This window comes from Cryptosporidium parvum, chromosome 4 (genome assembly GCF_000165345.1).
Source record: "Cryptosporidium parvum Iowa II chromosome 4, whole genome shotgun sequence".
In the NCBI taxonomy this organism is placed as follows: domain Eukaryota; phylum Apicomplexa; class Conoidasida; order Eucoccidiorida; family Cryptosporidiidae; genus Cryptosporidium; species Cryptosporidium parvum.
The window spans coordinates 807088-820138 of NC_006983.1; the positions used below are offsets into that span (position 1 = coordinate 807088).

General features: G+C 30.1%; 3 protein-coding genes across 3 annotated transcripts; 1 reads left to right on the top strand and 2 right to left on the bottom strand.

Annotated features, from left to right (window-relative positions):
• Positions 1-341: 341 nt before the first annotated feature.
• cgd4_3420 (Vps53-N family protein involved invacuolar protein sorting) lies at positions 342-3212 on the bottom strand (the record flags this gene model as incomplete). Its single annotated transcript, XM_625918.1, has 1 exon — positions 342-3212. The coding sequence occupies one exon, from the start codon at positions 3210-3212 to the stop codon at positions 342-344; it is 2871 nt and encodes a 956-aa protein (XP_625918.1).
• An 853-nt stretch (positions 3213-4065) lies between these two features.
• Positions 4066-10452, top strand: cgd4_3430 (hypothetical protein with signal peptide and central coiled-coil region, within large locus of signal peptide containing proteins; the record flags this gene model as incomplete). The annotated part of the gene is made up of 1 exon (XM_625919.1): positions 4066-10452. The coding sequence occupies one exon, from the start codon at positions 4066-4068 to the stop codon at positions 10450-10452; it is 6387 nt and encodes a 2128-aa protein (XP_625919.1).
• A 170-nt stretch (positions 10453-10622) lies between these two features.
• cgd4_3440 (hypothetical protein with signal peptide, within large locus of signal peptide containing proteins) lies at positions 10623-13010 on the bottom strand (the record flags this gene model as incomplete). The annotated part of the gene is made up of 1 exon (XM_625920.1): positions 10623-13010. The coding sequence occupies one exon, from the start codon at positions 13008-13010 to the stop codon at positions 10623-10625; it is 2388 nt and encodes a 795-aa protein (XP_625920.1).
• Between the last annotated feature and the right edge of the window lie 41 nt (positions 13011-13051).

The following is a 13051-nucleotide window of genomic DNA, read 5'->3' on the forward strand; positions in this document are numbered from 1 at the left end:
AGGTTTATTGGGCCTCTTCCACTAGAAGCTTTCATAATTTTCCGAAATTATGTATCCAAATCTCATTGAATAGAATTTGAAATTTGTATTTAATAACCACTAATATTCCCATTTAAGTTAACTGAACATACTCTAACACTATAGAAATCCACTCGATCTAAATTGATTTCTATTTGTCTCATCATTGAAGAAGTGCCGAATGAAATAAAATGGAAAGTTTTTTGTTGGAAGTGTACAAGATGCAAATGTTTGCAATATTTATTTATTTTTTGTTTATTGAATTTGATGATAATTAATGTTATATTGGTTTTAAGTTTTTATTGTTTTTGACTTTTTCTTGATTATGTTGGTCGAAGTTGTTGGTGTTGGCCGGTGTTATTTCCAAGTCTTAGAGCCAGGTTTATATGGAAGGCTGAGAGTTCATCTCTTTCAGGCTCGATTTCAAGATTTCTGTACAGCTGTGTCGTAAAATGTTGTATGGAAGTCTGGTCAAGCTGAGAATCATTCATTTGAGCCGCTTTTTTTTGTGCAATACGAAGAAAGACGATACTTTTGCTCATAATGACTTTTACATTATTAACATATGCCCTAGGAACGTACATCGCTGGAAAGTATGACGGAAGTTCCAGAAAGAGAGAGGATAGCTTCTGTTGCTCATTGACCACCACCTCTAGTGTGCCATAGTGTAGTGGACCTTTGAGAGATACCACAAATTTCCAGTTATTTCTCAGACTGTGCATCATGACCTGGCTTATTATACTGTATTTGTAAATGGTTGGCATGTACTGAGAGTATTGGACATATTGTTTTACCAAAGATTCGCCCAAAACCTGAGCCAAACTCGAAATGCCGCCCGTAAAGCTATTACCTAAAGTCGGCAGCTCAGACTCCAAAATACCTTTCACCATCATCATCTCGTTGAGCTTTTGTGTTTTTTTTGTGTACCATTCTGACATGCTCAGTGTTAATGGTCGTGATAGTTCTTTGACTACACAGCCTAAAATTTTTCGTTTCGAGACCCACATGTAATTACTAAACATGACGTTTTGGCCTCTAGGCCTTAAATCTCGACTTCTAGCATCCGCATTAACCTCAATAAATTCTAAGGTATCGTTGATTCGGCTTCCTTTAGTCATATACTCCAATCTTGCATGTATCCATTCAAGGTAATCTATAGAGCCAAGAGTTGCAGCTAGCCTTCGAGCATTGTATTTTAACTCAGAGTTTATGTGATCATGGGAAACTGAAGTGAAAAGAATTCCTCCTGTAGTTGCAGCAACTTTACTGGTTTGAGTGGAGACTGTTGTAACCACAGCTTCGACAATATTTTCAAATGAAGACCCTCCTGAATAGATGTTATTATTTGTAATTTTGTCTAGTGCTCTTTGTATGTTACATGAAATAATTTTTTGGTCTATATATGTTTGTACTATTTGTAAAACTAAAGCATTGAATTGTAGATATATATCGTCATAATCAATTAGATGTTCAATTTGTTGGAATACTGTATTAATAAGCTGAGAAAGATTTTTAGAGGAGGTCCATATGAGAGGAATAGTTTCGTACTGCCCAAGGATGTCTGTCTCACGTCTTATTTGTATATTTTCTGTCATTTTCTCATCAGGAGCCAGTTCTTTAGTTACTTTCTTTAGTAGAAATTCTTTCTCAAGTTCCAAAAATGATGCTAAGTATGGAACAAAACATTCAGTCAGCAACCTTTTAGTTTGGGGATATCTTATTTTCCCAGAATCAAGTGAGAAGGTATACTCTAGCATTTCTTGTTTAAGTTTATTTTTAGAGGATCCCAAATTGGAGTTTTTAGAAGTATTCAAATGTGAGATATTTCCGTATTCTGTTTTAAATTTCTTACAAAACTCTCTGATGACTTTATTATTGATTTTAGTATTTAGAACTTCTTGAAGATTTTCCTTCTCTAGTTCTGCAAATAGTATTTTTTGATCATATAGCTGGGCAAATTTTGAAGATATATATTCCTCGAATTGATTACATTTCAAGCTGTATTCAAAAATGGTTTGATTATCCAATAGATATCCAATATATCCCAATGTTTGTAGTAAATCTTTCCTAGTATATGTGAAGAATTTTTCAGTTAATATTGTTTGGAGTTCCCATTTTGTGAGAAAAATCTCTCCAAATTGTTGTTCATATTCTTTCATACACCTTCTATACCACCCAAACCTTCTTTCAATGAATTCTACTCCAGTAGCTGATAACGTGACTTTTTCTTTGTTTTGTCCAATCATTTTGTTTTGAGTACCAAAGAAATTTTCTGTTTGACTATAACTAAATAACCTACAATAAGGTTCAAGCAATTTTGTAGTGAACATGTCCACTATTTCGGCACGGAAATCATCCCCAATTAATTCCACGCAATAACAACATGATTTCATTTGTTTTCTGAACTCTTCTGGTGCCTCCAAGTGCTGAGGGGGAGTGATTTGAGAATTCATATTGTCTTGATGATCTATTCCTCCTAGGAATAAAATATATGGATCTATTAGCGCTAGGAAATCTTCGGTAATTTGCTGTTTAAGTAAGCCAAAGAGCTTTTCCATTTCAGATAAGCTATTTTGAATTTCTTGATAAACCTTATCCTGTTTGCTTTGATTAAAAATTTCTATCATAGCTTTGTTATTTTCTTTCTGGCTTCCCAAAAAAGTTGATAAGTCATAGGCCAAAATGAGTATTGGAACCAATTCACTATATGCTCTGGAGCTCATAAGACTTTTAATCTCGGCTCTGATAATATTACCAATACTCAAACTTTCCAATAAATTCACAATATTAGTTAAATTATTATGAACTTGATCTAATTCACAAATATTTCCCAAAATAAACTCAACATCTTTCTTAAATTGTTCATGCTGTACTTCTTTCTCTTTAATCATTGGAATAAGTTCATTTTCAAATATTTTCAAGTTCTTCTCAAAACCATCAATTAAATTACTTGAGGCTATATTTCTTAATTCCTTACCAATTTCTAAATCTATTTCTTCTAAGATCTTAGTAGTTTCTTCAATTTTTTCAGGTAAACAGGACAAACTCTGTTCATTAGGAAAACTCTCATTGATGTAGCCATCCAAAGTAAAATCTTCAGATTCTAACTTATCTAACTTGTTTCCAAATAGCGCAAAAATGAGTTCTTCATCACCAGTTTCGCTCGCTTGTTCGCACATTTGCAAAACCTTCATTTATCAATATTTGGCACGAAATTAACCCAATACTCATTTACCCCACACCGTCTTTTTAAAAATTCTTTTCTATAACTAATTAATTTTCCATATTTATGCTTACTATCCTTTTTCGTAATTTTTTTTTTTAGCTTGCCCGCCATGATTTGTTACACCGGTACTTGAATTACCACATGCACAATTTTTTATTGTTGCAGATTGCATGTGGATGCATTTTTATTGTATTTACATGCACATCAGAGCTCACACTGCATCTAAGAACAGATAAGTTTTGGTATTCTGAGTAAATCACTCCAGTAAATAAAAATTGGGAAATTAAATAAAAAATTAGGATGTGTGCATTTGGGCAGAATATGAGAAAAAAAAACACAGAAATTGATTTAAACTCAAAATTTCAGGTGGAAAAGATTTAAAAATCAAACACAAATAGAAAATAATTATTAGTTCATGGATTTGTATATATTTTCATTATTGCCTTGTCATAAATCAAAAATTTATCAATTTTTATAAATTATATTTCTGTATGGTCTACATAATTTAGAGGCTAATTTTGACGTATATATAAGGCTGGCGTCATGTCGTGCAGAATGATGGAATTAGAGTCATTACTTAACGATACTATATATATTGTAAATACATATATTACCAAATAAGTAAAAGAAGTTAATATTATCAATTGAAAATAAAATTAACAGATCAATTAGAAAGAATTAACTCAAGCTATAGATTTGGGATGAATTAAGAAAATTGACTTGGGAGAAAAAATAAAAAATAATAAATTTAAGCCTCAAATACTTGAAAGAAAGGTCGAACGCAAAATCGATTAGGATTGTGGGAAAATCTTTCCTAAGTAATGAAGAAGATTGGATTTATTTCTTTAATTTGTATTTTAATATATCTAAATATCCAAGTTACTTTGGGCGGAGATGCTCAGACTACCCTTATTGAGCAGGAAAAGCTGTATAAAATAGGAATCGAGGAAAATGAATATGATAAAGCGCTTGAAGATGATTGGATTAAATTCACTCCCGAGAAGAGATGCCAGCTAATAATAGATAAGTTAGAAAATGATGTAAAAAAATCGATTTCAAGTGCAAAAGAAAACTTAATAGTCTATACAATACTTAGACCAATTCCTGTTGATGATTCTGGGGCATGCTTTAAAAGGATCATATTATGGCATTATGAAAAAGTTGAATTAATCAAGAACGATAGGAGCATTGTTAATTATGAGGATATAATTCCGGTAAGGTTGTTACTGTTGGGTATGTCTCCAAAACAAATTGAAAAAGAGCCAAAAGACCTGGCAGAAATTCCAGAATTTCTTGATATAGCTTGCAAGCAATTACTTTCTCAGAAGCCAAGAATGAGATGGCCATTGTCAGGTGCAAGATATCATCCATATATTTCGAATATTTTAGGTTTTCAAAAAGTCTGGATTTATCGTGTGAGTGAATTATTATCAGCCTGCGCTCAACATACATATCAATCTTCAAATGGATACATTATAATGCTTCTTGTTTCAACAGAACAAATGGTGAATGATAGTATTTTTGGAGATTACCAGAATGCTTGGAAGGGTAGGCACGGACAAAAGGATAAGAAAGAAATCATATTTGATATGGATTATGACGTTAAGAAATCAAAAAAATCGAGTCCTACTGTGAATGAAGGTGAAAAAACACAAGAACGTAAAGTTATTGATTTTGATATTCCAAAAGATGCAGAAAAAATAAATACAAATTCTTTTTCTCGTTACCCACAAAATAATGTGGTTGATATTGAGGTGATTAAACCTCCAAGTCATAATGGAGAGGAATATTATTCAGGAAAATTTCCAGTTTATGAGATTCCAAATTCTGTTACCTCAGAAATATGTCAAGAAGTTGGGACAAAAGAGATTCCAGGCCAATCTAAGTATAAGCAATTTCCAATGTCAAGTTCAAAAAACTATGGATTTTCCTCATTTATTGTTCCTCCAAATAGAATTGTGGAAAGGCCAAAATACACAGCAATACTACCAGATGATAGAGTAAATATCAATTTGCATGAGTATAGGAATTTCTGGAAAAGGCCAAACTATGTGAATAAATATAGAAATATTGATTCTCTTTATGATTATTTGGTTGAAAAAGCAAATTTAAATTGGCCAGAAACTTCAAATGATTATTTGAAATTTGAAAATGAAAATTTGGTTAAGCCTTATATTATAAATAAGTCTGAATATTTCAAAGTTGATTCAGATCCACAACTTGTGATTTATCCAAGGCAAGGAGGAAATTTGGAAAGCCGGTATATTGGAGGAGAAGAACCATTAATTCAGCCGTTTCAGAGCTCAGAACTTGTAGATTCATATGAGTATGGATCATCTGAAAATGATCCACAGATTCAGAGGCTTGCATATTTTGATAACAATGAATTACCTGAATATGAGAGGACTATGATAGATGATGTTCCAGATAAATTCTTTCCATTTCCTGTTCAAAAACAAGGAGTTACTCTACTGAATTATAAGGACCCTCTATTAAAAGTAGATTTCCAAGGAATGACGGGAAGGAAAGTCAATAAACAGCCATTTTTAAATTTTGAAGAAGATGAATCATTTCAAGAAAGAGATATTTCTCAGGAAGATGATGATTCAATTCCATATTCTAAATTTAGAGACACTGCAAGGAATGCAATTGTCAAATGGTATATTGATGATGATAATGAAGGAGATACCCGTTTAACAGGCAAGGATAGAAGAATAATAAAAAAGTTATTTTCACTTATTGAACATGTTGATCCAGATCATTATAATGAGTTAATGAACAGGGGGGATGATTATATTGTTAGACAAATAATAAGGATTGGTAGATCTAAGGATAAAAACTTTGAGAATATTTTAACAGCAAGAAAGAATAGATCAGGAGTAGATGATAATTATTATGGTGTCTATAAGGAAAAGAAGACACCAACAAAAATATTAAAATATAAAAGTAAAAAAGGTAGGAGTAGAGGAAAAAATAAAAGAAATCGTGGAAGTAAGTCAAAAAAAAGAAGTGGAAAGAATGGAGGAAAGAAAGGGGGAGGATCGTCAAAAAAGAAGCAAGAATTTGCCAGTAATAGCAGTGAGACAGAGTCAGAATCATCAGAGGAAATTACAAAAATCCCCAAAGATATATTCATCCAGGATTTATTGAATGAAAAGTATGATTTCCAAAATATACTGAAAAAGGAAAGATTGAAAAGATTCCAAAAGCTATTAAAGGATTCACTGGCAGCAAGGGTGAATGAGATTGAGAAAAAAGAAAAAATGACTATTCCAATAAAGAATGTTGAAATCTTGAAATCTTCTGTAAAAAATGAACAAAAGAATAGGGATCAATTAGAAAAGGAATATAAGAAAAATCTGGAAGAACATGCAAAAATACTCGATCTTCTCAAGAAGAACCAAGAAAAGCTACGTGAAAAAATGGAGGAAGAGCATAAGAAAAAGCAGGAGGAGTTAAAGAAAGAGATGAAAGATTCAGTCAATCAGCTTGAAGCAGCATTAGATACTGCATCAGGAACTATAGGAGAAATTGAAAAGGAAAAAAGATTTTTAGATGAAAGATTGAAAAACTTAGAAGGAGATAATCAACATATTCGAACATTAATCAGTATGAAAGATAATTATATAAAGAAGATGGAAAAAAGTAGAATTGAGTTGGAGACAAAACAGGAAATTGAATTGAAGGAAATGAAGAAGAATTATGAGAAACAATTGAATGAGTTAAGGAAAAATTTGAGTAAAGATGATACAATTTCTGGATTGAGTAGTATGGTGAGTAATTTAGAATTTGAAGCAAAAAAGAATTTAGAAAAGATTGAAGAAAATGCATTAACTGATGAGAAGATTAGACAAGCAATAGAACAGAGATTAAAAGATAGAGAAAAACAATTAGAATTGTCATATCAAAAACAAAAACAGAGAGATACTGACTATTTGAATTATGTATTACAAATTTTAGAATCAAAAGAGTCAGAAGATGCTAAGAAAGTTATTAAAGACTTGAAGGGAAGAATTCTGGAATTGGAAGAAAAACAGGAAGAGTTACAACATACGAGAGAAGAATTGGAAATGATTAACAATGATTTAATACAAACAGTTGAAGAGCAAAACAAAATCATGGTTGAATTAATGAAGAAGGTAGAGGATTTGAAGATTCAGAAAGAAAAGGCTCAGGATGAGTTAGTTTTAGCTAAAGAAAAGTATAATGATATTACACAGGTTGAAAAACGATTAAAAGATCAATTAGAAGAAATTAAGAAATCAGGAGCTCCATCTGAAGAGATATTAAAACATTTGCAAAAGTCTTTGGATGTTGCCGAGAAAGAAAGAATGTTAGCATCTGAAATGGTTAAGAATGCTGAAGTGAATTATGGTAATAGTGAAAATAATGTTAAAATAGCTATGGAAAAGCTTGAGAAGATGAAAGTCAGATCTGATAGTCAAAAAGAGTTTGAAAGGGAATTAAAAGCTGAAATTGAAAAACGTTTGGCCTCAAACAAAAATGCTTTGGTTATGTCTGGTCAAGGAGAAAGTGATCAAGGAGAATATTTAATGAGTAGTGAAATAAAACCATTGAGTAGAAAAGAGTTGGATGAATTGAATAAATTAAGAAGTTTAGGATTGGACGAACTTTCTGATGATGAAAAAAAGAAATTATTGATTTTGGGTCAAAGACAATTAGCTACTATGGAATTATCAGTTGTTTCTTCATTTGGAGAGTTGAATAATCAAATATCTAAAGTACTAGATAATGATGAAATTGAGAAAAGTAAAGTTTTATGGAACCAGGTTTCTGATTCATCTGTCAATAGAATGGAGGTTGAGAATTCTTTAGGAGAAATTTTGTTAGAGAAAATTGAAGGTCAAGAACAATCTTTGAATAATATGAAAAGTTTGTTGGAAGAAACACAAAATACTATTTCTGAGTTGAATAAACAATTAATTATTCAAAGAGAATTGTCTGGTGAAGCAAGTAATTATTATAAAAATATTTCTGATGGTAAAATCAAAGAGAAAAGTATTGGGATTTCTTCTGATCTTCATATATATGATAATAATGGTAATGGAAAAGAGGACCAAACTGAAGGAGTTACATCAGGTGAAAATGATGAAAACTCAAATAAGGTATTTGAAGAACTTAGTAACGATATTATTATTCCAGGTGAAGAGGATATGGAAGATATTGGTAAAGATTTGAAAAATAATAACTTGGAAAGTGATGGCCCTCCTGCTATTGAATCTCCTCCATTGCCAGGACAAGGATTAGATTCAAGTGACTTTAAAGATCAAGTTGATTACTATGTTCAGGGAGAAGAAAATGATAATGGTGAAGGTATTGAAAATTTAAAGTTTAAAAAAGAATTAAAAAATAAAATGAAAGAAATTACTGAGAGAAGCAATCAACCAAAGAAAGAAAGCAATACAGAACAAGAAGAATCAACTGAGAAACATTTGGAAAACAAAAAAGTTGAACAGGATTCTGAGGAAAAAGAGGTTTCGAAGAAAAAAACTGAATCTGGATCATCAAGTTTAGGTAGAAAAGAACGTGTAAGTTCTCCATTATCAGTCCAAAAAATGATGAGTGATACTCCTGATGTAAATTTAAAGAAAACTCTTGTTGGTAATACTGAATATGAAAAGAATGTAAATCAACATAATCATCCTTTGGAAAATACTAATAAAAGTGATGGTGATAGTTTTTCAGACTGTTTATATATGTTACATGATGTTCAAAATGAAAGACCTCCATCATCTGGAATTACTTGTGAAAACATTATTAATACTATTAAGAGAAATTTGGATCTATTTTCTGAGTCTTTTAATTCTGAAAAGCCACAAAATATGAATGAAGTTATGACAAGAACTGTATTGCCAGGAATGCAATATGATGAATGTTATAATTCTACAATGATTACTTTTGAAGATTTCCAAGAGAAAATGATTGAAAATGGAGTTTTTGTACGTGTTTTTGTATTATTAACAGATTTTATGGATACTTTAATGATTGGAGATATTAGTCGAACTGGTTATATTTTGAGTAATATTCCACTTGTAATTTATAAAGCATTGGGGAATACAATAAATAAATCTTCAAATAATGATCAAAGTTTAGATACTATAGAAACTGTAATTAATAATTTCCCTTCAGAATGGATACATGAACATATGAGGACTTGTAAGGAAATTTTATCAGGAAAGAGTTTGGATGAAATTACAAAATCTAAAAGTATATCAAGTCCTAATATATTTTCACCATTAAGATCACCATCTTTTTTAAATAATAATTATAGTCGAGAAGGATTAAAAAACTTACCACCAATATTTTTAGCAAATATTGAAGTTTCACCAAGACCTGATAAAGAACCTTGTATTCGAATTATTAAGAGAATTAAACAAAGGATATCAGAAGTTAATGGATTATTGATAAGAAAAAGAGAGTTACAAGAGAAATTAAAAATTAAAGATGCTCAAGAAAAGCTCTTTGTATTTACTTTTGAAGATACTTTACCATATAATTTATCAAATCAAGCAACTTCTCAATATTGTGAAAAGTATTTATCAGAATTATTCATTAAAATGAATAATATGGAATGGAGAGCAAAACCGAAGAATAATTCTTTAGTTAGGTTAATAACAATACCAACATCTTCTGATCAATCAAAGGTTAATATAAAAGATGAAAGTCAAATCAACTTGAATGAATGGAAGAAAGAGGCGTTAAGATTGACTTTTGATTCATCAATTACAAATGAGTGGATGGGGAATTCTTTAATTGAATATTTAACAAATAAAAGAATTACAAAGAATTTTGGATTTTTGTCTAGTGAATTAGCTAGAACTCTTACAATTAAATTATTGGATACTATTAGTTTAAAAGATGAAATGAGTAAAGACATTTTAATGCAACATGGATGGGGTATAGGAACAGGATCAGGATCAGGATCAGGATCGGGATCGGGATCTGAGTCAGATGGAATGTTAAGCAAGATATTTAATAGTATTCAAGATACAATTTCATCAACAAATAATGTAAATATGATAAGTAATAAAGAATTTAAAACAATTCCTGGTGTAATATTAATATTAAGGACTAGTGATGATATTCCTCCGAATACTATGATTAATCCTTTATTATTATCTTTAAAGCCGGATGAATCTCCTTACATGATTGAAACCATTAAAAATAAAAATAAGGTTCAAGAATAATCATATTAATACGAACTTTCTAATTTAGATTAATAATAGGTTTTTTATATTTATTTACTTAAAAAAAGTTATCTTTATATAATTAATTAATTTGTTATTAAAATGAAAATATATTAATTTTGAATAATTTGGTAAATTTAATATAGTAGCTTTAAAGAGACTTGACTTTATTATGACTTCTTTTTTCTTTGTAACTTTAATACTTTCTTAAGTCTCTTATAATTCTTTTTAAAAGAATTCTTTTCAATGACCATCATTGGAACGATCATCATTTGAATATTATTATTAAGTATCTTAGTTCTTAAGCTATTTAGCCACTCATTAATTATATCCATATCTTTTGGAGAATTAATATTATTAATAGTGACCAGCCTTTTTTGACCTTGTTTTCTTTGCTTTTTATTTGTAGTAAATCCTAATAATTCACTTTCCTTTAATAATAAATCATTTTGATCAACAGTTTCCGTACCACCATTTTTCTTTAAACAAACTAAAGTAATTCTGACTGACTTAATTTTCTTTAAATCCATCAATAGGCGATTACAATCACTTACTCTGGTTAAGAAACCAAAAGGAAAGGCTTGTTGTAATATAATTACAGGTGAAGAATTATTAAATGTTCTTTGAAAACGATATTTCAAAGCATCAAAGGATCTTGCATAATTATAAATAATTGAAAGATTATATTTATATAATCTGGATCCATACCAAATACTCTTTAATATACGATATCCATTCAAAGTAAAAATTGGTTGATCCCATCTCTCAATCATATGGCCAAATAACTGATCACTATTTTTTTTTTCACATCCATATTTTTCATTTCCTATAGAAACAGGAAATAGGATAAATTTTGAAACATTAGTGATTGGAGACGACTTTAACATTGCAATTGCTACTCTATTTATTACATTTGCAACTGAATAATTTGGAACATTACCCACAATACATGTAGATATTCTTTGTTTGTGTTTTAAAATCTTAAATATTCCAGAAACTAAACACACCCAAAGATTCTTCAAAACGGATAAATACACATGAATAGTATCAACATATACTAGATTAAATCTTGCATCTTTTTGATATTGTGATTTTTTCATTTTTTTAAAAATCTTTTTAAAGTTTTTATACTTGTACTGTTTTTTTTGTGAAACTTGACCTTTAATCATTTCTTCAATAGCAGCATCATCCATAGGCAAGTTAATGGAAGAAACAGGAGATTTCTGATATCCAATAAATAATACTCTCTTACCTCTAGTAAGTTTAAATCTTTTAACTTTCTTAATATTTTTATTTACAGATTTAGTTAAGATTTGAAAATCTTGCTCAGTTGGTAAATAACTTCCCATAGCTGTGAATGGTATTGAATTAAACTTTTGTTGTATTGTATTAGTTTCTTTTTTAATTCTGCGTGGTAGTTTTTCATAATATCTGGAAGTGGATGCATATTTCGAATAAATAACATAATTCATATAACACAACTCAAGAACTTTATTCATGCTATCAATATATAGAACAACATCCTTAACTTTGTGGTCATATCTTTTCCATTGGCGTTTTGAAAAGAATTCACTCATTGTTAAAAGTTGATATCTCTCTAATTTGGATTGATCATTTTCATCCACTTTTAATCCATGTTTCTTATTTTCTAAATCTAACTTTTTAAACCTTCTTAATAATTTCCGTCTCTTTTGCTTACTCAACTTATTCAAACTTTTGTTCTTGGATTTTTTAATAAAAATATCATATTTATTTTCTGGACAATCTTCTTCTGATTTGCCAGTCACCATTAAATAAAGTCCATTTGGTGAAACGGTTGCTGCTGGTCTTTCTCTTATTTGAAGAAATGTATTTCTTTCTCTGACGGGTATTTTTTCGATAGAATCAAAATGAACCAAGGATCTTGGAACATAGTTCATTACATCAGCTGCCATATTTTTTTGATCCTGGTCGAATTTTGGCATTTTCTTATGATATTCATACCTCAAAGCTTCTTCTTTTTTGGTAACTACTGGGGCATTCAATTGATCATAACTTCCTTTATCATATACAATATTTTTGTCTTTAACTAAAACACTAATTGGTGTCTTTGAATAGTTTTCGTATTCATGCGACATCAATTCTTTAGGAGACTCCTCATAATATGTAAAACCGTCCCCATTATAGTTTTCCTCTGGTTTATTTGAATTTTCATTACTTTGATCAGAACTCTCAGTTGAAATAGATGGCTTATTTCTTTTTTTTTCATCTTCACGATCTTTAGGAATTGAAGATCCTTGGTCCTGTAAAGCGTTTTCTGCTTCAACTGATGAAAGTTCAGAGTCATCATCAGAACTCATATCGGCGTATTCCACAAAGTTTCTTCTACTTCCTGGACTAACTTGGTTATTCTCTGTTTGAGCACCTATACCATTTTCCGATCCTTGCAACTCTTTGTTATTTTCCATTTGTAAACTATTACTAGACGATTCTACCCATCCTATAATTAATATTATACTAAATAATATTAATATCAATCTTGAATTCATTATATCTTTATTTAGACTTTCTTTCCTCATTCACATTTAAAATTAATTTATACAAATTACTCTTGAAGAAG